General features: G+C 41.5%; 1 protein-coding gene across 12 annotated transcripts in view; it reads left to right on the forward strand.

Moving 5' to 3' along the window:
- TLE1 (transducin like enhancer of split 1) overlaps nucleotides 1-26,232 on the forward strand; it is an 82,463-nt gene that overhangs the window by 48,541 nt on the left and 7,690 nt on the right. For 9 of the 12 annotated variants that reach the window (XM_006913631.3, XM_006913636.3, XM_006913634.3 and 6 more), the window contains 7 exons: nucleotides 4,819-4,935; nucleotides 8,102-8,155; nucleotides 8,650-8,802; nucleotides 10,190-10,334; nucleotides 11,681-11,871; nucleotides 13,183-13,259; nucleotides 25,619-25,868. In XM_006913631.3, coding sequence (XP_006913693.1) covers nucleotides 4,819-4,935; nucleotides 8,102-8,155; nucleotides 8,650-8,802; nucleotides 10,190-10,334; nucleotides 11,681-11,871; nucleotides 13,183-13,259; nucleotides 25,619-25,868 — 987 coding nt within the window. The remainder of the gene's footprint in view (nucleotides 1-4,818; nucleotides 4,936-8,101; nucleotides 8,156-8,649; nucleotides 8,803-10,189; nucleotides 10,335-11,680; nucleotides 11,872-13,182; nucleotides 13,260-25,618; nucleotides 25,869-26,232) is intronic. The other 3 variants (XM_015590714.2, XM_015590718.2, XM_015590719.2) reach the window with 1 other exon arrangement.

The following is a 26,232-nucleotide window of genomic DNA, read 5'->3' on the forward strand; positions in this document are numbered from 1 at the left end:
TGATTTGCTCAGATTTAAATATCCCCCGTGGGCTTTATGAAACCCTATTTTGAGTTTTTGTAGAAGACATAAGTAAATAAGATGATTCTAGGGGCGGGGGAAGATGATTTTGTTTAGTTCTTAAAATTTTAAAACAAAAGAAAACATATATAGTCTGGAAATCCCAGGCCGCGGGACATTTGTGATAGAAGTCTGCCCAATAATTACAATGTTTGAAAAATTGGCAGATCCTTAAATTTTACCAGCTGCAAGGTGAAATAAAACATTGAGCTTCTTGGCTAAAGTTAGAGTATATCAGTCAGTGTGGTAACACTAGTTCCCTTGCTGATCAAAAAAACTGATTCATGATTAAATATTTATTTGGCAAATAAATATTTGAAAAATGAATTTTACTTGAATGCTGTTTGGTAGATTAAAATCTTTCAAAATATAGACTCTGGGGAGAGAGGTCTGTGGTGTGAGTATGTCTGTGGGACTATTTATTATCTGTGATTGCCTTCATGTGAAACTGGTGCCGTGGGTACCCAGACTACTTTGTTGTCTGCTGAGATCTTTCTTTATGTGAATCTTGGGTTATAAATGGCGGGACTCATGAGTGGAAAGGCAGGAATTTGGGACTATTTTCAGGTCATTTGAAGTAGGCTTTGAAATGTTAATTTTTAAATTTTATGTTCACATTTTTGGTATTGTGGACATACAACGAAATAAGTCAAGGGGGGTGTGTGTGTGTACATAAATTGAGTTTAAAAATCAATCTTCTGGGAGTGAAGGCACTTTGACTTAATGGGAAGAGCTGCTTCATGTAAGGCAAATCGCCTCCCCTCTCTGGGGATCCTCCAGATGAAATGAGGGGATGAGGAGGATAAACAGTATGTCTTAAGGTTGCTTTGGCATCTTCAGAGGTTTGATTCTAATTACCTTCTGTGTTTAGAATGCACGACTTTTTAAATAAAAACGAAGCAGCCTCAGTTTCCTTCTTTTGCCAACAGCCTCTTAAGTGTTGATTAGTTAATGTGATCCTACCTTATCCTAGTCCAAATCTAATGAATCAAGACAGAGCCCTAAATTTTGAAGGATCCAAAAGATATTTAGTCAGTACCCAGTATAATCTATTCTTAAAATATGTGTAAAATGGCTCATAGTGACCATCAAAATGACTATATCCCAAGATGATTTTGTTTAGTTCTTAAAATTTTAAAACAAAAGAAAACATATATAGTCTGGAAATCCCAGGCCGCGGGACATTTGTGATAGAAGTCTGCCCAATAATTACAATGTTTGAAAAATTGGCAGATCCTTAAATTTTACCAGCTGCAAGGTGAAATAAAACATTGAGCTTCTTGGCTAAAGTTAGAGTATATCAGTCAGTGTGGTAACACTAGTTCCCTTGCTGATCAAAAAAACTGATTCATGATTAAATATTTATTTGGCAAATAAATATTTGAAAAATGAATTTTACTTGAATGCTGTTTGGTAGATTAAAATCTTTCAAAATATAGACTCTGGGGAGAGAGGTCTGTGGTGTGAGTATGTCTGTGGGACTATTTATTATCTGTGATTGCCTTCATGTGAAACTGGTGCCGTGGGTACCCAGACTACTTTGTTGTCTGCTGAGATCTTTCTTTATGTGAATCTTGGGTTATAAATGGCGGGACTCATGAGTGGAAAGGCAGGAATTTGGGACTATTTTCAGGTCATTTGAAGTAGGCTTTGAAATGTTAATTTTTAAATTTTATGTTCACATTTTTGGTATTGTGGACATACAACGAAATAAGTCAAGGGGGGTGTGTGTGTGTACATAAATTGAGTTTAAAAATCAATCTTCTGGGAGTGAAGGCACTTTGACTTAATGGGAAGAGCTGCTTCATGTAAGGCAAATCGCCTCCCCTCTCTGGGGATCCTCCAGATGAAATGAGGGGATGAGGAGGATAAACAGTATGTCTTAAGGTTGCTTTGGCATCTTCAGAGGTTTGATTCTAATTACCTTCTGTGTTTAGAATGCACGACTTTTTAAATAAAAACGAAGCAGCCTCAGTTTCCTTCTTTTGCCAACAGCCTCTTAAGTGTTGATTAGTTAATGTGATCCTACCTTATCCTAGTCCAAATCTAATGAATCAAGACAGAGCCCTAAATTTTGAAGGATCCAAAAGATATTTAGTCAGTACCCAGTATAATCTATTCTTAAAATATGTGTAAAATGGCTCATAGTGACCATCAAAATGACTATATCCCACCCTGGATCAATTAGGTGGCATGTGGGGGAAAACATCATGTGGGAAAAAGACTTACTGTACCATGGGATATCCAGTAATACCCATGAAGTCACTTTTGATAGGGTTTCTGGGGAGCAAACAAAAGAATCATGAAGCTTAGGGTCACTGCTGCGGTAGTTAACCAAATGGTGGTTGTTGCTGCCAGTGAAGTTCATTAGGCTGGAATCAAGAAAACAATGGAAGCAGTGTCAGAGCTGGAAAATGTCAGGGGTGTTTACACACAGGAAACGGGGTTTATGGGAACAAGGGTCAAAGGAAGTGGTCTGGTTTTGGTGGGGCTGCAGCGTGAGCCAGGAATCCCCCAGCTTCTGACTGGCGCTCTCGGGCCTTTCCAGCCCATACTTTCTGCTGCCTTGTTTGTTTCATAACTTGTCTAAGTCTGCTATTTGAATGGGTTCAATTTTCAGATAACTGGGGTGCTAATTACTAACCCTGTCCAAATTTGGAGGAACTTTCAAGACTTTTCAAAAACACATTCAGATTATAGGCCTCATTTAAACTGCTCAAGTGGGAATTACAGTAGTAACTTCTAACATGGAGACTGGAAGGTCTCAAAGCTTGACAGGCTTACAGGTCCAGCCACAGAAATGCTGTTGTTTCCAACAAAAACTATTGTTCCTAACAGAAGTGTTTACTTTTATGTTCACGGTACCAGTTGACATCATTAAAAAATAAAATCACTAAAAAGCTCCTTGAATGGCTAAGGTTTGGATGCCCAGTGCTAGGTACAGCAGAAGGGCTAAGAAGCTGACAGTCCGATGAGAGACTTTAAAATTGCCAATGGAGATGACACCAGCTCTGTGGTTCTGCTAGGCATGTGGGCAGAGTAAAGTTTAGTACATTATAGCCCTGCTCTTAAATGCATCTGCTCACAGTCTGGAAAAGGATCCGTTGGGGCTGATGTCTATAACGGGTGTATCTGGATGCTTTTTATACTTGGGTAAAAGCTATTGCCCCTGTCCTTGGCTTAGCTTTTCTGAGTGCATGTTAGCACTTGCAGGACTTTTGTTAAGTCTCTGCATCCTGTGGGTCTCGGTCAGAGGGGTTAGTTTTTAGCAGACATTTACCAAGGTAATTAGTTCAAGGATCCAGCCAGCTCACCTTTCAGCCCCCACACTGTGCTAAAGACATCACTCTGAGCTTCTCTATATTGAATTGACTTGGACCCTCCCCCTATTTTTCTGAAAGCATTCTGGTGTTTGTCTAGCTTGAACAGTCATGAATGAAAGCTCAGCTCACTTCAGAGTCAGCCCCTGAAGTGGGCAAAGAGGCTTCATTCAGATTGTCTTCTGGTCCCTGCTTTTTATTTCCTCACTGTGTGTGGTTGAGCTGGGAACGCTCCCATGGTGGGGTCTACAGTTGTCACTGGGCCGCTTTGAGAACGAGGCCTATTACTTTGGTTTGGTTAGGAACGGAAGACCCATTGATGGTTAAAAATGTATCATAAAAGATTTGCTGCGAGTACATACCACTGAATTGGAGGTGGTCCAAGGTAAAAGTTTACCCTAGACCCTTCTCTTAAATTATTTCAGGGAAAGGTAACATAATTGTCTCTTGGTCCTGGGCCCCCTCCTTGTCCTCCAACATCTTTCAGAAATTGGGGTTATCTGGGCTTTGTGAAAGGTTTTCGCACAGCTTGTTCAGCATTGTTGCAAGGCAGTAACACATCACTGAACAAATTGCCCCCTTGCATATGCTAATCTCGCACTTAAAAGAACTCATTGTAACGTGTTCTGATGCTTTAGCCCCAGGGGAGATGGGAATTGAAGGGCTGTCAGATCATGTCATGTGACCCCCAAATATCTAAAATGCCTCTTTTCTTTGGGTTAGCAGTTCGTACTCCGCACATGTGAATGGAAGTATCCTGTGTGGTTTGTGGAAAAGATTAGTTCTTGTCCTTGCTTTTGTGTGTGGGAGCTGGACTGGCTGTTGAAGATTCACTGGCTGAAATTCCTTTTTTGGGTCTTAAATTTTGGTGCTTTTGGCGAGGAACATCAAATCTTATTTCAACAATAAATTAAAAGATTTCAAAAGAGTTCCTTTATTGTTGCTGTGGGAAGTGGTGATTCGCCTTTTAGGAAACCATGCTGTTAATCCCACCTATTCTCTCTGTGCCTTTTTAGAGTGACACACGTTGACTTTTCGCAGTCACAGAATATGTCTAATAGAATAATCTCAGGATTTACTCATAGGGCATTCATATTTCTTACCAGGTAGTCACAGTGGCAAAGAGTAAAAACACATCCATATATCAACATCAAGCTCCCATTTCTCTAACAGTAAACAGAATAGAACATTTTAAATGAATAGGGCCTAAAGGATCCACCAGGCTTTGGATGGTTTGAATGCATAGCCAGGGTCTCCCTTTTAAGTGCTTAAAGCTCTATAAATGTTTGCCATCCAGGTCCTCAGATGAGACAAATTAAATGGAATGAAAGGCCATGTAGGTATCACCTTTCTAAAACAGCTATCACATTCAGGTTAGATTTTCATGTATATAAAGAGACCTGGGAAGAAATCTTTGATTAATTTTTTTGTGTTGCAGAGTAATTCCCTCTTGGTCCCAGACAGTCTAAGAGGCACAGATAAACGCAGAAATGGGCCTGAATTTTCCAACGACATCAAAAAAAGAAAGGTGGATGATAAAGATTCCAGCCACTATGTAAGTAAATAACTTGAAGTCATATTTGTTTGCTTACTTGCTTATTTTCTAAGTGAGTATACAAGCATACTCTAAGATTTTAGTGATAGTTCTGCATCCCTTAAAGTAATACTATAAAGATGATAGATTCTTACATTGTAGGATTTTATTTCTCTTTTAAGCTGTAAATTATACTTCTACCAGGCTCAGTTTTAAATTTTAGACTTCCTGCCTTAGTTACTCATAGGAGGGGATGCAAGAATGCAGGGCTGGCTTCATGGGTGTTCAGCCTGTGCAGCTGCCCAAGGCCCTACTTGTAAAAGGACCTTGTTTTGCCCTTGGTTTTAATGCTCTGGTGTCAGACATCTTCAAATCCTCATTTTTTAAACAGGGGCTTGCATTTTTATTTTGTCCTGGGCATTGCAAATTTGGTAACTTGTGCTGCTAAAATAGTCAAGGTAAGAGTATTGGTGTCACAAAATTCCTTTTTGCATGCTATTCTGATAGTATATTCAGGCTGGTGTTGGATCTTAAGGCAGAGTTCATCCTCTTCCAAGGTGAGCAGTTTCGTGATATGTGTGTGGTATAAACAGAGGAAACAAGGACAAGGCAGCATCTAGTTCAGACCCTATAGGTGAGCTTGCACAACTGGTTGATGGAGTAAGGACTGTTGACTAAAACTGCATTCACGAGAGCAAACCAAGCCAAAAGGCTGTTGGCTCTGGTCTTCTTAAGGTACTGACAGATAACTTGGCAGTTCCTTGTCTGTCCTGGAGTGTCTGTTTCAGGATGGATACATTCTCAGGAATAGTCTGAGAGTAGACTACTGAATTAAGGCCACTTCCTGTTGCTCTTGGAGGAAGTATCTGCCTCTGGCCGGCTGATGTGCGGGCTGTGTGGAAGTTGACTCTGTTAGGCTTCTGTGTCTCCTGCTGGCTGGCCCACATCTGTAGCTAACAGTGGGTAGTGTTTCTTGAAGAATAACTCAAGTTAGTGTTAGGTACTGAGTGGTTTTACAGGGATTATTTTCTTTAACTTGTAAAAGAACCCTGTGAGTTTGTTACTATCACCTGCATTTTACAGATAAAAAAACAAGCAGAGTTTGTAAGTGATTTGCCCAAGGTCAGAGTTAGTGGCAGAGCCTTGAGGCATTCTTCACTCCAGGATCCATGCTCTTAATCACTATGCTAGGATTCTCGAACCCACTGCCTAGGATGGACATTTGGCTAGAGGTCTTTTGAATCAGTCCACACTTTGCACTATAACAATATCTGAAGAATCTAAATTTTTGAGAAGGTTCCCAGCTCAAGCCTTTTAGCACGTAATGTTTGCCCCTTATCTTTTGCTCAGAACCAGTGTCCCATGCAGGTACTTTTATATATGGCATCAACTGTTAATGAGTTAGAAGATCCATGACAAGCAGGAATTTGCTGATACAATTCTAAGTTGTTCTGCATGAGGCTCATGTATATGAATTATTTAGTAGTGAGTGAACTACAATCCATAGTTCAGCATGACTGTTTTGCAATGTGTGTGTACTAGGTATGTCTAGTTGTATAGGTGGTCGAGGGTGATGTAATGAGGTGATGTCGAAGAACCTGAGGCAAAGACCTCAGACCGATAACAAGAATATGTGGTACTGTGAAGGTTTATAATGCAGAAGAGTATAGTATAAGCTAAGATTTAAATTACAGAATACTTAGGAGCTCACTTCATAGTTCCATTGTAATAAATTAATTGTTTGCTACTTTAGCCAGTTTATGTTATAGAACAGTAACCATATCTATAATTATTTTTTTCTAAAAGGGAAACTCTTTTAGCTTATATATTTTTCACCACACCATCCTTGGGTTCTTTACAGCTAAAAACATTTATGCTTTTCTGTGGGCTTTTCTAAGAGGAAGCAGATTTTCTTTAGTATTAATTTTTACTTTTATTACATAAAAATATTTCTTTCAGTGGACTTTTATTTTGAATTATCTAGGCTTCTTCATTGGTTGTAATTTTACATTTATTGTGAATTGCATGGTGCCTTTACAACAATGACTAAAGTATATCTAGTAACATATTACTGAAGAAATTAAATTGAGTCTCCACACGTAATGCTCTAGGTATGGTTAGAAAGAAAATTTAAGACATGACTTTAAAGTCGAGAGTAACTTTCTAGCCTGGGCTTGTGGCCCATAGAAGGCCAATGTGGGTAATATTTACACTTGTACTAATATTTCTCGAACATTATTTGTGTGTTCTTAATTGACACTGACATCAGTAAAAGGACTATTTAGATTATAAACTATGGGCCTACTCTTTTTTGAGATCCATTGCGGTACACTACTTTTTCTATATGCTCATTGTATTACTTTATACCGAAGGACATCAGGCCTTTTGGCTGAAAAAATAAGTAGACTTTTTCAGCCTGCCCCAACTTGTAGAAGTAATCATATCATTAAATCGAACAGCTTTTCTGAAGCTTTTTCAAACTCAATGCAACTTCAGAGTTTCTTCCCATTACCAAGTGTAGTTTTATGAAGAGACAGAGCCCTACTGTAGGATACTCGTGCCCTCTAGATATTGCTATCCTTCCTTCCATCTCTCCAAAAAATTTCCAAGCCGATTGCTGAAGAGGTTTATTCTTAACATGAGGTCAGATCTTAGTATATTTCAGCCAGTAACTAGCACTGCTGTTTTTTGTTTGCTTTATTTTATTTTTTGCAGTAATTAGTCACCCCATGCGAACGTGATTTGTCTTTATAATTACGAATTGTCTGTGAACATTAGATTTGTTGGCTGTCTTCAGGGTGATATACATAAAGGCAATGACATGAAATTGTGTTCTTAATTTGAAAGCCACTGGGAAAAGAGCTCTGATGTAATGCAGATTTTCAGATATAAGAGAGATGCAACTGTTGCAAAGATTTATTGAGCCCTTACTATCAGCCAAGCCCTGTATGCTCACTTTGATTATGTAACTGGTATGCTATTGCAACAAAATTCCTGCCTGGAGCTTTGTGTAGCCACAGGTCAGATTAGAAGGGCGAAGGGTGTTAGCTACCAGAGCTGGCAATCTGGAAGGGAGTCTGTAGGCATACCCCTGGTGGTTTTTTAGTTTGTTTGGTACCAAGAACTACAGAAATTTAACTGGGCCTCAAACCCTTTAATAAATGACATTAAAAATTTTCTTTTCCAGGACAGTGATGCTGACAAAAGTGATGACAACTTAGTTGTGGATGTGTCCAATGAGGTACCCACATTTTTATCAAACTTTATTTTTAGGGTGACTTGTGAGAAGAGAAGTAGAGCCACAGTGTTTTGGTTTCTTGTAACTTTATACATTAAGAACTGAGTGGTGGTTCATGGATGGAGCAATAATGCTCTGACCCAAACTTTCATTTCCTTTAAAAAAACAAACAAACAACAACTTTCCCTAATCATTTTGGATTTCTAAGCTGGGTGTCTGGGTGCTCATTTCCTTCCCATGCCTTTGGGCAAAATATTGGCGCATGAGGAGAGATATGATTGTTCCTAGATTTTTTAAGATTTTATAGTATCTTCATGGGTGTATTTGCAAACACCATCCTGTTAACTATAACAATGTTATCCCCGAGTCCCCTAAATCTAAAGGACTTTCAGCATTTCCTTTAATTTAGAGAATTGGTGCGGAAATAAGAATGTGTAAAGGGAAAGCTTTGTTCCATTGTAAGCAAAATCATGAAAACTTTGCTTATGCTTGTTGAGGACCCTTCTTCTCCGAGAGCAAGTCCCGCCCATTCACCCCGGGAAAATGGGATTGACAAAAACCGCCTGCTAAAGAAAGATGCTTCAAGCAGCCCAGCCTCCACAGCCTCCTCGGGAAGTTCCACTTCTTTGAAATCCAAAGAAATGAGCTTGGTAGGTAATAAGAACTCTCACTTGCCTTTTTAGCAGTTTAAGTATTTTTTCCTGTGGACCAGAGGACTGTAAAGTATTTGAAATGTAGGGTTTTTACTGATGGAGAGTTATGTTTTTAAGTGTTTAAAAGTGACACTCATCCTTCTGCTCTTTGTCCCCATACAGCATTACTTTTCCCCTCTCAGTTGTCTATTTGGGCTGTGATTAGAGAGCAATAACAAGCTCCCACGCCCATCGCCTTCTTACTTGGGGGATATGTTCCTAGCACAGGCTCTCTGAAACTTTCCAGCTAGCACACAGGTCAGACCTCTTAGGTCCTGAGAAGTCCTCATTTTCTTAAGTTGTCCTTTTTACCTGGTTTGAGACTGACCCATCCTGTTGGGGCATGTTGTAATTGGGTTGCTGGTCAGAATGGTGATGTGCACAAGGCAGCACTGGGGGGAGCCTGGACTGGTGGAGGGAGCAGGGAGCATCAGAGCCCGTTCATGCTTTTAGTCATTCAGCAAACACTGGAGTGCGTCATCTCAGCTCGCGATAACTGAGCCATAACAACCCTGCAGTTAATCCTATACAGTATTCATACTCATTATCCCATTTCACCAATGGGGTGGAAAGCCTGAAGAACTTGCCCGTTTACACAGCCCATCAGATCCAAAGCCAGACAGAGCTGGGGTCTCTCTCTAGCTCATGTTTTTTGCTACTTCACTGTAGCACTTCTCAGACAGACAGTGATTTAAAGGATGTAAAAGGTTGAGAGGCAAAAGAAGATGTTCTATCACCTTGTTACTCTCCTGACTCCTGCACTTGTGGTCCACATTGCTTATACATGCAAGCTGAGAATGATGCTTAACTCCAAAAGGCTATTCATTTTGGGCACATCGTTCAAACACAGTGATGGGATGAGTCTAGGGCATTTGCCTCTGAGATGCTGGTTTGCTTCTTGTGGCCTTGCTGTCTCTCACCACTAGTCTCACCCCCACTGCCACGGAAAGGCAAGATTAGAAAAGGGGTCCTTCCCTCTGGCATTGTTGGTGACCAGGCATTTGTTTCTGAGTGACTGGGAATTTTCTCTGAATGGTCATCCTTCTAACTTGGCCTAGATCCAAAGACCACAAGCCTGATGGAAAAATGCTTTTTAAAATAAAATCTGCGGAGGAAGAAGTGTGATCATGTTCTGTGTCTCTAGTTAGAGTTTTAATTCTGGCAGGAAGAGGAAAGGTCAACGTTTCTCGCTCACAAGTTAATGCTGTCAACATTGTGTGGATTTATGAAAATTGGCTGAGGGAGTAGCTAGAAGGTGCCCAGTGTCCCAGCTGCTGTTGTGATAAATTGTGTAATATGGCTTGGATTAAAAATAATACTCATTTAATTTGTTTAATGATACCAGCATGAAAAAGCCAGCACGCCTGTTCTGAAATCCAGCACACCGACGCCTCGGAGCGACATGCCAACGCCGGGCACCAGCGCCACTCCAGGACTCCGTCCAGGCCTCGGCAAGCCTCCAGCCATGGACCCCCTCGTTAACCAAGCGGGTAGAGCATCACCTCTTGTGCTTTATTTTGTTTTTCCTTTCCCAGCTTGATTCGTCATCTGCTCACGTTGTGACGCCATTTTCCCACGAATGCGAAATGCATTTACTGCCTGCCTACCTCCTTCCTATCTCTGAAAAGCCATGATAAGAAACAGATGTTCATCCTTGAGTTTCAGCAGCTGCACCCTGTTCTATCTCTGACTGTTTACATTCAGCTTTTCTTTTATTTCCAATTAATCCAAATCCGAAGGACTTCAATAAAGTTTCTGTAATTATTCTGAATGTAAGCTCCTTCCCAAACTATCATTGTGTGTCTGAGTTAGCTAATATTGACTAAAATTCATCTGGCCGGCCCAACTGTCCCCAGTTTGTTCGTCATCTGCTCACGTTGTGACGCCATTTTCCCACGAATGCGAAATGCATTTACTGCCTGCCTACCTCCTTCCTATCTCTGAAAAGCCATGATAAGAAACAGATGTTCATCCTTGAGTTTCAGCAGCTGCACCCTGTTCTATCTCTGACTGTTTACATTCAGCTTTTCTTTTATTTCCAATTAATCCAAATCCGAAGGACTTCAATAAAGTTTCTGTAATTATTCTGAATGTAAGCTCCTTCCCAAACTATCATTGTGTGTCTGAGTTAGCTAATATTGACTAAAATTCATCTGGCCGGCCCAACTGTGCTTCTTGCTTGCTTTAGTCGGCCGATTTTCTTCTGGTCTGTTCCTCAGGAGTCAGGGGTCTCTCCTTCAGTAGAAATTGGGAGGCTTTCACTGAAGACTCCAGCCATAAGTAAACTCATAACTTTCAATGTGATCTTCCTCATGGGGAAAGGAAAAAAGTAATATCCTGGGCCCAAAGGAGAAGAGAGGCACCAGAGTATTTCTTCTAAACCCGTGCTTTGGTTTATATAAATCCAGGATCAGGTTTTCATTTGGAATTGGTACCAGGGAATGGAAGGTTCGGATTGAAGGAGAAATCTTGGATTTTATCAAGAAAACCTTTTGAGATTAAGTCAGGTAAACAGGTGGTGTCTGTGCCTCGGTTTGCCTTCTGTGAATTGGGTGCAATAATGCTGCTTAATTCCCCCTGGTTTCCCAGTGCTACTTAATATACCAAGGAGGAAATGTGTGGGCACTGCTTCCCCTGGGGTCTGTTCTTTCCTGGAGATGAAGTCAGTTCTGGGGAAGAAGGGATCCTGCATATGAATTGGAGGTGATTACCTGTCCCCCGCCTTCCATCTTTCTCCTTCCCTCTAATGAATGGCACTAAAAGTGACCCTGGAATGACTGGCCAGGCTGGACCTCAGCAGATAGTTGAGTCACATGTGGCTTGTGTTTTCTTGCAGCAGCTGGCCTGAGGACACCCCTGGCGGTGCCTGGTCCGTACCCGGCCCCATTCGGGATGGCGCCCCACGCTGGCCTCAACGGCGAACTGACCAGCCCCGGTGCTGCCTATGCCAGTCTCCACAACATGTCCCCACAGATGAGCGCGGCCGCTGCCGCCGCTGCCGTGGTGGCCTACGGGCGCTCCCCCATGGTAGGTGACAACAGTGGGTTGAGCATGCTGGGGTCGTGGTGGGCTCCGCAGAGCTTGGAGGGCTGGGGTGGCAGCCCCCACGCCTCGGAAACAAAGACCCAGTGTCCCCACTGCACCCGCCTTCCTTTTATCCACCTTCATCCATATGCTGCTTCATTGAGTTAGGGCCAAACACTTTTCGCTTTACTGTTTTTGTGGATGAAAAAAGGCAGTGTTTAGGAGCTACTTTAGTGGTTCAGGGGACATCTGGTTTTCTCCCAGCAAAGTAGTTTTTTTTTTAGAAGGTGATGAAATGAATCAAGTAGCTTACAGAAGCCTTTTCATTAGTTTTCTTGCAGGTTTTTTTTTTTTTTTTCTCTTTTATTCTTAGGAAAAAGTGTTTGAGAAGTCATAACTTTCTTTTTCCATGCCTGTATTATTCTTTAAACCAATAGCATGGCTTAGGTGTAAACGTGATCTCAGAGCAACAGGCAGAAACAAAAGAAATGCAACCATGGGACAGATTCTCTTGTCTTCTCGCCCTGCCTTCTGCTACTGTGTAAATGGCCTCATTTTTTACTGGGAAGATACAGATATTGTTGAAATATATTTTCTCTCTCTTTTTTGACTAATATTACTTCCAAAAAACTTGGAGTGGGGATAAGGTTCATTAGTTTTTCCCTTATGTCGTAGTTGTGGGAAGGTCTGTGCAGCGGAGGGCAAGATAGTTTAAAACAAAGTGGGCAGCTAGGGGACTAGACACCATCATTAAGGTGCACAAAATCCTGAATGAGTTAAGCATTCACTTAGACCAGTGGTATGGAACTAGGAGTGATTTTGCCTCCTAGAGGGACGATCACAACTGGGGGATGCTATTGGCACTTAGTAGAGGCCAAACACGCTGCTAAACATCCTATCCTGTCCAGGACAGCCCCAACAAAGAACTGTATGGCCCAAACTGTTGACAGTGCCAAGGTTGAGAAATCCTAATTGAGCTTGGAGGGCTGGGGTGGCAGCATACTACTGTTGTGTGTAATTGTTTGGACAAGGCAGAACATCCTAAGTCCACGGGGAGTATTGACCATGGGAAGCTTGTTCTCGGTACACAGAGATCACACTCGTCCCACCTCCCAAAGAAGAAGTACGCCTTGTGCTCTTTAGAGTTGGTTGTATTATTTCTTTCATTATAATACTTTGAAAAATGCTAGCACATGGTACTTTTCCTGCTTCTGCTTACGTTGCTTTGGGGAATCTAGCGGGAAACCTTTAGAGACATTCACAAAGTGCCTACTCTCTTTAAACTGAGTCTGTGATGCCTTATTTTGTTTCCAGGTGGGATTTGACCCTCCCCCTCATATGCGAGTACCCACGATCCCTCCTAACCTGGCAGGAATCCCTGGGGGGAAACCGTAAGTACCTCCAACTCCTTGGTTTTGTTTTCAAGGTGGTTACTTAGTCACGGGTATTAGCAAACTAGGATTCCAAAGGGAGCACAGGCCTGGGTGTTTCCAAGGAGATTTCTAGTGTCTTTTCTTGAGGAGTGCTAACACTTTCTATAAATAGGCACACTGTAGGTGTCATGCCTCTGTCTTCTCACTGTGGGTGATCTCATGCATTTAGTTATTTCTGGAGAGAAGCTCTTGGAGACAGGGTAAGGAGGAATGCAAGAACTGGGGGCAATTGGCCCTCCTCACTTGACCCTTTTTCAGAAAGGTGCTCTGCTTTGCCGTGTGGTGAGAGGGTAGCCATGGGGATTTTCACCAGGACTGTGTTGTGGGTAGTAAACTGTCGCGAACTCTTGAAATCTCAGAAATTTGAAACGTTATCTCTTTACCCAACTCAGAGCCACCTGTACTTTATTTTGGTGGAAATGAGAGTTGTGTAAAGGGTAAGTTCCGTCGGATGCCAATATCCAAGGATGACCGCCAAGTAAAGTTTTGTTGAGTGCCCTGCTCCAAGAGGTCCAGAATTACAGAAAGCAGAGTGACTGTGTGGGGAAGCAAGAAAGATAGGTTAAAGGGTGAAAGAGCATTCAGAATTTAAAAAACCCTGTTATTCCTCCTTGGTCACTTAAAATCACTTGCTTTCCATAATGTTCTTAGTAATTAGAAAAGTGATTGCTAAGAATTCCTTAAGTTCTCAATTTTTGTACAAAGCAAAATCAAAGTATGTCTTACTTCCCAGCAAATATCTGCCTTTCCCTAGGATAGAAGGTGGCAGAAAGCCTGTTCCAATTTTGTTGATTTTTCTAAATAGATATGCGTGACATAGGCCTGCAGTTTATTTTTGTTATACCCTCTACCTTTGTGTGCATAAAGTGCATAAATTTGCAATGAGTGCATAAATTAAAGTTGAAAGCAGACATTATTGCATTATTTTGAGTGGTCTGTTCAACTCCCTGGTCATCCTTGTGTGGTTTTGATTGGAGACTTGTATCAAATAAATCAGAAACAAAATGGAATTCTTTACCCCATCACCTGCTTTTAGAAGAGAAGATTTCTGTCATTCCACTTTTTATACATTGTAATAACTATTTCATAGTAATTTGATTGATGATGAAATGAGGCTTTTCTCTACACTAGGAACCTAGTAGAGGTGTTAAGAATTTCAGGCGACATCTAGGCTTAGGGAAGAACAGGATTGGGGAGTGGGGCAGTATTGCAAGTGCTTACTTAGCTGGTAGATTCCTTCCGAGTATTGAATACTCCTGAGCTACTATGTTGTGTGTTTTCTTGGTCATGCCCCTCTGCCTCCAGTCTGGTGTATCCCAGGGCATTTATGGATTTTTCTTCTATGTGCGCTTTGCTAGCAGGTATCTATTGTGTGTCCTACTGATTGTTGAGTAGATAAAGGGCAAACAGCCAACGTTGTGACGAGAGGCAATAATTAATAGTAACTGATGAATCTTTGAGGAAATAATAGGTAACCATTAGGGCAAAGCCAATTTCAAGAGTCAGAGGCATGGAGATGTGCCCAGCTGCCAAGATCCCACCTTGAATGTTATGTGTGTGGCAGATGAGTGGAGCTATGAACTACAGCGCTAGTCTCGAAGGCTGGTGTGCAGAACCAGTTCCTTATAATTGCGTTCCTGTGTGTGTGTGTGAGTGTGTGTGTGTTGTGTATGTTGATAACATGATGAGACACAAAGTTTAAACCTTTAGTGAATGACGGTACTGGTGTCATGCTTATTAGAGCTAAATATTCACGTCCTTGGCTTGTGAGTACCTTGGGTTTGTGTTCACAGCTGCGTAAACTAGGATATGAGGTGCCCAAGGAAAAGGACAGAGGTCATAATGGCAAAATTGTGAAGCTCTCATGTAAGACAGTGCTTTTCTTCCCTTGCTCTCTGGATCAGAGTGGTCATTGCTGTCTAAAACGGTTAAACTATTTTTTAGGATTCTTTTAAATTTGAGGTGAACATATTATGTGAGCAAGATGGAGTTAATATCAGAGGGCAAAGTGAACTTCCCAGACTAGCCAGGGTCCGGGCTATATAGTCTTACTCCTTTTGTCAATTCATGAATTAATATAGTAACTCTTACTGTTTAGTGAAGTAATACTGCCTGAGGCAGTGCTTCTCAAACCATCTGTGATGACAGGCCAGTTTTTTCCCAATTATAACAAAGATGGATACTCTTGTTACATACAATACAGATAAATATGGAGAAAAAGATACAGACTATCTCAATTTTTTAGTACAAGAGTCAGGAACTGACTTAAGTTGCTGTTTAAATGTTTCTCAACCAGTGGACAGTAGCAAACATTTGCAGACTACACTTTGAACAGCACTGTTCTGAGACACATAAGAGAAATGGTGACAAACCAGTATGTCCAGGGTAGGGCGAACAAGGTGGTAAAAGTTTTACAAGTGTCATTCTCTGAGAAGTACCAATTGAAATAATATTTGGATGACTATTCATGGATGTTTGAGCGAGAACTATATGTCAGGCTTTGGATTAGATGCTGGGCATGCTCTAGGAAAGAGAATGTTTGCCTTCCTTGCCCAGAGGGATTGGGCAGGGTGGTGCTGCTGATGTGGTGGAAACATTGAAGGAACAATGAATACTTTAGTTATATTTTTGAGTAGTGATAAGTGATACAAAGGCAGAGCAGTGGGTTATAGGCAAACATGTAAAGAATGACCAAAATTGGGAAGGGCATAGCTTCCTTGGGTGAGGCAGATACACTGAATGTTGACGCACGTATAGGAAGAATAAGCTCACAGGGCAAAGGAGGAAGGGAGGACAGCGTGGGACCAGCTCCCAGCACAGGGAGCCTGAGGCATTCATGTAGATGAGTGTCTCCTAAAAGTGGTGCAGCCAGAAGAGTTCAACTGTGGCTAGAGGGACCTTGAAAGTGCCTCTAGTGTAAATGCTCATCTGCTGTTTAAGTCCGTTATGATAGCCTCACCAAGTAAGTGGCTGTGTGCCTCTGACTGTGTGTCTGCTGATGCGAGACTTGTTGCTCCTGGGAGCAATCCATTTTCTCCAGCTGTGTGAAAACTTTTCCAGCCCTTGAGCTGTGATCTGTCTCCCTAGAACTTTTACCCATCAATCCTGGTTCTTTCCTACCCCCTGAGACCACCCAGTGCACTGCTCATCCATCATGACAGCTCTTGAGATATATTTGGAGACTACCGTCTTGCCATGGGGCATCTCTTCTGGCTGAATATGTCCGTTGCTTCAGCCCTGTCTTGTGGGATGTGATTTCAGGTTCCCACATCATCTGCTCACTAAAATCTAGACAGTCACCTCCCTCCTTTCCTCTCTTCCACAGATTTCATTGAGACTTGCTACATGGGCATAGGGGACCCTATTGGAATCTCATATTCTAGTGATGGAGAGACAGCATTAATCAAATAATCACAAAAATAAATGCATAATTATAATTGAGATAATAGCTATGACTGAGGAGCATTCTCCTTTGAAAGCATGTGATGGGCTGATCTCATCTGTGAGGGTTAAGGAAGGATTCCTAGAAGTATTTTCTGATCTGCATTAACCCTGTAGGGGCAGGGCATAAACTTCTAGGTGAGGAACCAGCATATGCAAATTTTGTCAAAGTGAACTAGAGCAATACGACTCAGGTTGCCAATATTCTGTGCTTGCTTTTGGTGTTAAAGTCATCTAAGATCTCAATAGGGTTTCCCAGTTAACCTGGACATTTTCCCACATCAGTCTCTCCTAACTTCTGTATCTTTGGCAAAGGCATATGCCCCATTCTCTCTGACATCTGGGCAACAAACTTTAGCCTTTAGATTTTTCTTTATTTAACTCCCATTTTTATCTAGTCTCTTTATTAGTTAATATCCTCACTTATTTCATACCCACATTTGTCAGTAAGATCTTAGATGAATTTTCTCCTTTCTAAAGTATTTATCTAATCTGATCCATTTCTTGCTTGGAGATCTTCAGAAGTTGCATATAAGCTCGCATTGTGGCATTCAAGGAGCTTATATCACCCCACCTGCTTTTCCAGCCTCATGTCCTGTGTTCTTTGCATCTTGTGCTCTGGCCAGATGGGATAACTCCGTATTCCCTGACGATTCCTCCTTCTACCTGAAGCAGCTCCCCTTCTCACCAGTCTTTCTCTCTTCCTGTAGAAATACTTTTGTTCAGAGACCACTTCAGTTGCTGCCTTCTTGATTAACACTTTGCTGATGCCTCCCATACATGAACTCTTTCCAGTAGAACCTGTAACATCTTTTGACACTTTTTCACACTTTGGCCTTGAGTTATATTTATGTCATATTTCTGTCTGCTTCTTTCTCACTAGAATTGAAGCTTCTGAAGTCCCCTTGTCCCCTTGAGCATAGATACCCAGTAAACGAATGTTTATTGTGTGTTGACTAGATGGTGTAAGACCCTGCGATTCATCCTTCCCAAAGGAGATTCACATTTTGCATTTTGGAACTAGCGGTGCTGATTTATAAGTGGTCACCCCGATAATGTTCCAAACCCTCAAGGTGAGGTTCATTTGGTATTGTTTGGTCAGCTTAACTTGAACTCAGTTTTAGAAAATGTATCCCCCTCAGCTCTATGGAGATCACTGGTGAAAAAAATTTGGAAGTTTAGACAGATCGACACCTCTTTGTCATGCTTCATACCCTCCTCCCCCCAGGAGCACTGCTTTCTTCCCCATAAATACTGGGGGCCGTGCTCTACCTGCCTCCTGTAGCAGCACCCAGAGGTCAGTAATAACTCAGACTAATAATAGTTTGACTTAAGATTCCAGCTTAGTTCCAGGTTCCTTCACCCTGTGTTTTAATGCTAGACATGTAATTGAGAAATCTTCCACCCACTTGTTTAGTGTTTAAATAAATCTTTAAAGGGCCCTTGTGGAGTCCGAGCCTAAAGGGAAAAGAACTACATTTGAGGTAAAACCTCCTCTTAGGAAAACGTGTTTTGCAGCAGTGAAGAGAGGCCACCCTTGGTATCTAGCCATAAGGACATTTCAGTGACCAGCACCCCACCCGGCTCCATCCCCTACTTTTCCGTTCCTGATTTTGCTCTGGTTCCTCTGTTGCTCATGTCTAGATTCCAGAGCTAGTTTATTTAGTAGATTTGAAAATTAATTCAGCCCTTTTTTACTTGCTGTGATATTTGAGTGTTTTTTGGTCTGTGAAATGCTAAAAGTAATATTCCCGTTTTGTGTCTTATTGTCACCATGTGGGTTTAACGTCTGTTTTTCTACCCCAGGAATATATAGCTAACTTATTGAAATTATTTTGACCGTGAGGCCCTTTATTTTGACGTGTGTTGGGTTTAGCTGCTGGACGACTGTCCCTCCCTTTACTTCCCCCTCTCTCTCTCCTTCAGAAATGGCTTTCAGATATAAGTGTAGTTTGTACAAGTTCTTGTGCAGATAATGCTGTTTGCCTGTAGTGGTTGGTTTCTGGCTAGAATTTTTGAATTGAAATGGCTGTTTTAAACTTCTCTTTGTCTCATTTTTCGTCCAAGAATCTCTTGGTTTGTACCTTTGTCCCGCATGTCTTTGTAGCTGCCCTAGCACGGCAACGAATCTGGAAATGTTTAATTGATGGAGGAAGTAGGGCCTATAACTCAGAACCATAAATACTGAGATCCTCCCAGTGTATTGACTAGGCCATCTCTTGTTTTCTCTGTCTAGTAATTTTCTTTTTCATGTCCATTTTAAGAAATTCTGCATTTGCCTTTTAAAAAATGAGAATAGCAGCATATTCAACTAAGTAAGGAAACAAACAAAAAGTCTTTCATCTTAATGCTTTGAAGCCCTCGGTTTGTAATTTAATTTCTACCAGAGCCCTCTATTTATACTGTTAGGATGCCACACTGGAAAATTCCTGTGAAAAAAGTAAAGGATTTTTTAGGTGTTTTGGGTTAGATGTGCAGACCCTAAGTAATGTTAAAGGTAATGCTTGTTCTTTTGGCAGAGGAGATTTTACCATAAGTAGATAAATTATATTCCTGAGGACCTATATTCTTTTCTTGAAATCTTAGAATAATATGGCCCTGAATTTCTTGTGACCCCACCCTCTACCACCTTCGCTACCCTAGTTCTTGAGGCTAAGCGTATTCTCCAGAATCATAACTTACACTGTTCTCGTCTATCTTAGAATGACCAAATGCCCCAGCCCTTAAAACCTCCTGTGCCCAGAACTCTATAAAGAAGTGCACCAATATGTTGACATGCTTGATGTCTCTTTGTGCAGGGTAGGTGTGTCCATCCTGCTGGGACCGCCTTGCCCCTCTTGAGGTGAGACTATCAATGGTGATGCCCACGTGGAAGCTGTAGTAACAGTTGGACTCCACTGTTGTAGTAGGCGTGACCTGAACTTGAATCTTGGCTCTTCCACTTACTAGCTGGGTAGGTGTCACCCTCTCCTCTCTAAATCATAAGGGAGAGTGAGCTACCTTCTGGAACACGGGAACCAAAGGTTGAATCTGTACGGTACTTCAGTAACTTCTCTTGAAGTACGTCCCCACTTTATTTACTACACATCTCAACAGTCACATTTCTAGGATAAGTTTTTTGTCAGGGCACATTGTAAAAGTAGGGAAATGAAGCCCGAATAAGTTACATATGATCCCCAAATCTTTAGTGACTAAACAGACACTAACCTATGTTTCCTCACTTCTTGTAGTTTACTGTATTCTTTTCAGCTGCCAGACACGAGATCACGCTTGCTGCATATGACCTGTGGCTGCTCTTGCCTCAGCTTGCTTTGAAAGTCTCCTGCATCCACTGGGCTCCGCTGACTTGGGGTGGGGCCATGGATTTCACTCAGTTACTGTAGTTGCATTCATCGCCTCATCGCCTTTTGTTATGATGGAAATCAGCTCTCTAGAGGCTGCTTTCCCTCCTTGGGAAAGTTGATACCATCTCTTACCCTTATTCGATACGACAGCTAGAAATTCCTTGGGCAAGTTGTCTGGCGTAACCCAGCGGGTTAGAGGACTCTCTATGTTCTTAATGCAGCTGACTTTCCTTGCCAGAGCAACCTTTCATGCTTCGACTTACAAGCATTTAGGTAGCAATAAACAACTTGAGGTGTTTGGATTCATTTACTGAGTGCCAGTTGTATGCTAGCTGGTGAAGTCACCCCCCACCTGTCCCTGAAGAACTCTGGAATGAAAAAGACAGAACTGTAAACACTTGGAGTAAATAGCTGTGCGATACGTGCCATGTTGATAGGATGAGATTGATAGGATGAGCTAGGACCTGGAAAAGAATCATCCTGCCTGGGTAGGTTGTGGCAGGCTCAGGGAGGGAGGAAGTGAGTGCACTTCGGAGGGAGACGGTGCTATTTCAGGTAGGAGGGAACAGTTTGTGCACAACATGGAGATGTGACAGCCTGCAATATTTTAGGAGACTGGCCTGTTCCACTTGGCTAGGAGTTTGGGATACAGGATGGTCGCATGAAGTGAGGCTCACTGACACTAAATTATGAAGGGCTTAGTGAACCCTAAAGAGTTTGAAGAGTGAGGGCTTTTTGATACCTGTTAAAACAGCAAGCAATTCCACGTCTAGAGTGCCAACTGCACAGGCAGCAGGGTCTTGGCCATAGCCATTATCTCTGGGGTCCATGGGTCTTCATTACAGTTTACTGGATGCTGCTGCTGCCATTCCTATCTGTTTACAGCAAACCAGTAACTCTGTAAACACCTGTTTTCCTTTGGCCACAGAACACAGCGTAGTTTTATTAACTGGAGCCAGCCTGCTAGGAAAAAGCAACCTGCTTCCCCAGAACACAGTCTTGTTTTTCAGTCTGCCACTGCTGCTCTCTAAGGAATCCCAGTGGGGACTCTGAGTTCCTGCCCCTCTGGTGTGTGCCCAGTAAATGAAGAGTCTCCTGCTCCGAACATGTTTGATTTCATTCAGTTTTTAAATCTGTGACGTTCACTGGGCTTTATTCTTTTCAGTTCTACAACCAGATTTCACATTTAGATCCTGATCTGCAGGTGCTTGGTTTAAAACTCTAAGGTGGAGCGGGGGCTGTGCTCTCTGAGGCTTTCTTGGGTACCGCTGCGTGGCCCTAGCTGTGTCATCCTAACGAAGGTTCCAGGGTCTGTTCTCTCTGCCTGCAGTTTGCCACGGTCTTGTCCAAAAGTCTTCTTCTCTTTGCCAAGTGCCATCTCCCTACCCTCCCTTGCCTTAGGTTTTATGAATTTCCTGATTCTTCTTGCCTGCTCATTACCCTCTGCTTTCCTGACTCCTATCCTGCATCTCCCTCCCTTTCCATATTCCCTGACCCTCACGCCTGTCCACTGGCCCTCATAAGAACCCTTGTTTCAACATGTCTTCACTTTCCCCTTTTAGAGTCATGGGTGTTTAATACTGACACTATCATTGCATGAAGGCCCCTGTAGGTGTCAAGCATCGTGTTAGTGTTTCACAGTTTTGCAGCCGTTATCTCCTTTAATCCTCACAACAACCCTTTCAGTTATTACTGTTCTACCTTGTGGATCAGGGAATGGACATGTGGTAGGCCGCAGGTAATTAGGCCAGTTAGGGAGACCACAGTGAGGCCAGTGAACCGAGACTCCACATCTCAGGTTCACTTAAGCAAAGTCTGGGCTGTAGACTTGGCTGCAGACCTAGTCTAACATGTTCATTGGTCAGGAGCTGGCCCTCCCTTCAACTTTTTCTTGAATAAACAAATGAATCTAAGCTTTTAATTATTGAGGTAGACATACAAAAAGTGCACATATCATATTTGTAAAAGCTTGGTGACTTTTCACCAAAAGGACCTAAGAGGCCCCCCTTGTGTTCCTTCTGGTCGCCCTGCATAACCACCACTCAGACTCTTAATGTGGTAGGTGGATTTTGCCTATGATTGAACGTCTGTAAATGCAGTCACACCATATGCATTCTTTTGTGGCTGGCTTCTTTCTGAATTTGGGTTTGAGAGATATTTATAAATACTATCTATTTTTAAATTCCTCTTTATGGTTGATTTTACTTTTCCTAGTTCCTCAATCAGTAGAGAAGGTAAGTTTCCTTCTAGGATCTCTTTAACATCATCATGATGCACCATCAATGTGGCCTTTTTTCAAAAAGAGTCCTTTTCTTCCTGTAGGCAAATAACTAATTCCAAACCATTTCATTTGCTCCCCTGGTTTTTTCCTTCCAGTTCATCCCTCTCTGAGACCCATCCAACCCTCTGAATCGTTCTGGTTTGTTCATTTGATTAGGCTCCCAGCACAGCGGGCAGCGGCAGCTTCCTCCAAGGCCCCCTGTGACTGATGTATTAACATCCATATGGGTTTCCCCTGGGATGGGCGAATGTTCACAGCTTCTGGCAGCAGTTTTCTGTACTGTGAATCAATTTCAAATTGCCTCAGTATGATGATCACAGACCTCCTGTGCGGTTTAAAGAAGACACCAGGGAGAGAGTTGGTGTCTTCCAGAGACGAGTGTACAGCTCTCTCCATATATTGTGCATCTATTTTAATCTGGAACATTTAACTCTATAATAAGCAGGATTCCAATGGAAGCAAGGTAAAAATTATTTTTTTCCCCCCTCTAAAAATTCGGAATTGCTAAAAGGGCTCCTGATGGAAACCTTGCTTACCAGGCAGTGCCCACCTTGATTTATGGCAAACAGAGAAACTGACCTTCACTTGTGCCATTATTCTCATGGCTCAGAAAGCTTTGAGAGGCACATTCTCTCCAGATGTCAACCACTGTTCTTCCAAAATACATTCAGTTCGATTGTTTTATTCAGTAAAAACTCACTTGTCATTACTCCAGCTTCACCTGGTTATTTCTTGGATATTTTCATTCCCAGGTCATGGTGCGTAATATCTGGGTCACATAACTGATACTGGACCTCAATAATTCTCCTAGAACATGAATCGACCTAAACCCCAGTTCTTGTGGTCTCATCTTCAAGGGCAGCAAAATGCTATTTGATTCCAAATATTCTATCATAAATGGCATGGATTCAATTAACTATAATGGGCATGTATTGAAATGTCATATGGACTTGATACATCACTAAGGATGCCGAAGGATACTATTGGATAAAAAATAGAAGATTTAGTGGTTTGGTGACATAAGGGCTTTGAGTTGTAGTCGTTTTACATGCATATTTATTTCCCAGGACAATCTGTGTGGTTTCCTTTATATGTGCTCAATTGTTCAAATTAAGAGTAATGTTAAGGATTTGGGAATAGCCATTTCATATTAGCTATTAGAACCAATTTGCTAGGAGATAACAGATATCCAAGATTGCGTCCTCTGGTTGGAGGGAGGGGGAGTTCTTTTAAAAACCTTCCATGTATTTGATATTTTGCTTTCATAGAGGGAAAATAATAGCATATATTTTATTTTCAAGCTAAGCAAGTGTGTGCGTTTATGTGCAGGCTAATAGAGACCTGATATCTTGTATCAGTTTTCAATTTTGTGCTTGCTAAGTTATTCTATAAAATTTGAGTTAGCATTAAAACGAAATTTTGAGTTCTTAGTTAATACCCATGGTCTTTAGATCTGTAAAGGGACTGCAAATTGCCAATGACAAATTCCAGAGAGTACCCAGACTTATCCCAGAGGGTTATAGGAAAGAGGAAACTCCACATATTTCAGTCGTTGTTAATGTATGTGGTCATATAGAAAAGGTTTAATGTTGAACTTCTAGATTGCCTAGCAATGCTTCGGATGAAAAGAATGTGAAAGTAGTGATTTTCAAAGTGCCATGTGCGTAATTCTATCAATTTGGATGCAGGCCGAAAATGTTATTCCATTCTCTAAAGTATTTTATCTTTATGTTTTATAATACCTGTTGTATATTAGTGCTTGGAGTTTACTTTGATAAGGAGAGAAAAAAATATGCATTAAGAAACAAATGTGTGCTAGAATTAAGTTTGTATTTAACAGGAGAAGAAAACAATAGCTTCAATAACAGAAGTTTATTTCTCTCTCCCATGGTGTCACTAGGGCCTCTGCCTCCTATGTTTCTATTCTCCCTCCCTCAGCAGTTGATTTCTATCTTCAAAGTCTCACCTTTTGGCCTAAAAGGGCTGCTGGAGCTCTAGTCATTTTGCTCATATTTCAGGCAGCAAGAAGGAGGAAGAGAAGAGGGCAGGCACAACCCCCTTCTTCTTTTTAAAATTCTCTTTCTTTCTTTTTCTTTCTTTTCTTTTCTTTCTTTTCTTTCTTTTCTTTCTTTTCTTTCTTTCTTTCTTTCTTTCTTTCTTTCTTTCTTTCTTTCTTTCTTTCTTTCTTTCTTTCTTTCTTTCTTTCTTTCTTTATTAATAAATTTAACTTCCCCTTTATCCAGATTAGTTTTTTGTTTGTTTTCAGTAGATACTAGATATTCTTTGGGGGTCCCCTCTACCTTTCTTTCTTTTCTTTCTTTCTTTCTTTCTTTCTTTCTTTCTTTCTTTCTTTCTTTCTTTCTTTCTTTCTTTCTTTCTTTCTTTCTTTCTTTCTTTCTTTCTTTCTCAATTAATAAACTTATTTTTTGAGCAGTTTTAGGTTCATAGCATAATTGGGTGGAAAGTACAGGATCCACTTTGTTTTAGGTTAAGAACTTTCTCTAAGCACCACCCAGCAGCTTCTGCCTATATCTCTTTGGTCCGAACATGGGCTTACCTGACTCTTCCTGAATCTGAGAAGAGTAGTCTTTAAACTGGGAGCTTTGCTGGGGCCGTGGCCAAGGTAGACAGGGAGGTTGTTGAGGAGGAAACTTGAAATCTCTTTGTCAGAAAGCCATTTAGCCTAAGAGAATCTTTTATTTTCTCTAGGTTATTCAAAAGAGAGTTTAAGTTCAAGTCTTAAACTGGTACCTTAAGGAAGCTGTTTTTGTTCGTTAGTGTTGAGACATACTGTTCACTGTGTGTAATCATTATGAGTTCTTAAGGGCTCATCTTAAGCATTGAAAATAATCATTTAAAATTATACAGAGAAATGATTCAGTTATAAAAGGTACATGGAAGGAAGTGTTTTATGTTAATTTGGAAGCACATTCAGTGTTTTACAATGAGGTTTGAAGGAATGCTTTATGGAATAGATAAGCAAAATTTAAAAATCTTTAAAACAAATTTAAAATACAGTTCAATATATGTGTCTTTTGGTACATCCTAGACTTTTCCTATTACCTCTTTTAGTACTCCCTCAGTAAATACTTCAACTTATGTCGATTTTAAAAGGAAATCGTAACAAGCAAATCTTTCCTTTGTGTGTCTCATAGAAGCGTGCTGAGGCTGTGACGAATTGCTTTATGACAAAAGTCTTTTCTGTTTCTTCTCCTGTCCTCTCTTCTCTCCCATCCTCCTCTGTCCAAAAGTGCGTACTCCTTCCACGTTACCGCAGATGGTCAGATGCAGCCTGTCCCTTTCCCTCCTGACGCCCTCATCGGCCCCGGAATCCCCCGACACGCTCGCCAGATCAACACCCTGAACCACGGGGAGGTGGTGTGTGCAGTGACCATCAGCAACCCCACGAGACACGTGTACACGGGTGGGAAGGGCTGTGTCAAGGTCTGGGACATCAGCCACCCCGGCAATAAGAGCCCTGTCTCTCAGCTCGACTGTCTGGTGAGTGAACAGGAACCGGTGCACGAGGATAATTTTTCCCTGGAGCCTCAATAAGGAAATAGCTGTCCGCGCCTGGGTTTTATTCCCATTATGAGGAAATGGAAGCCCTTTCTGTTTCCTGTGTTAGCTATTTAGCTCCCCCCGCCCTTCTCCCTTAAATGTGAAGGTTTCATTTGTTGCTCTTTCAGTGGTTAAATCCCAGAGTTGATGGATTTCTTTTAAAAAAAATTTTTTTACAGTCATTTACAGAAGCTGTCCTTGTTTGAATGTGTTTTCTAAAGGGAGTTTTCCCATTTAATGGATGAAAGCTCAGCTAGCCCTGGACTCTGAGCCCTGCAAACCACTCAACTTTTAATTTCCCTAC

This window comes from Pteropus alecto, unplaced genomic scaffold (genome assembly GCF_000325575.1).
Source record: "Pteropus alecto unplaced genomic scaffold, ASM32557v1 scaffold565, whole genome shotgun sequence".
NCBI lineage: Eukaryota > Metazoa > Chordata > Mammalia > Chiroptera > Pteropodidae > Pteropus > Pteropus alecto.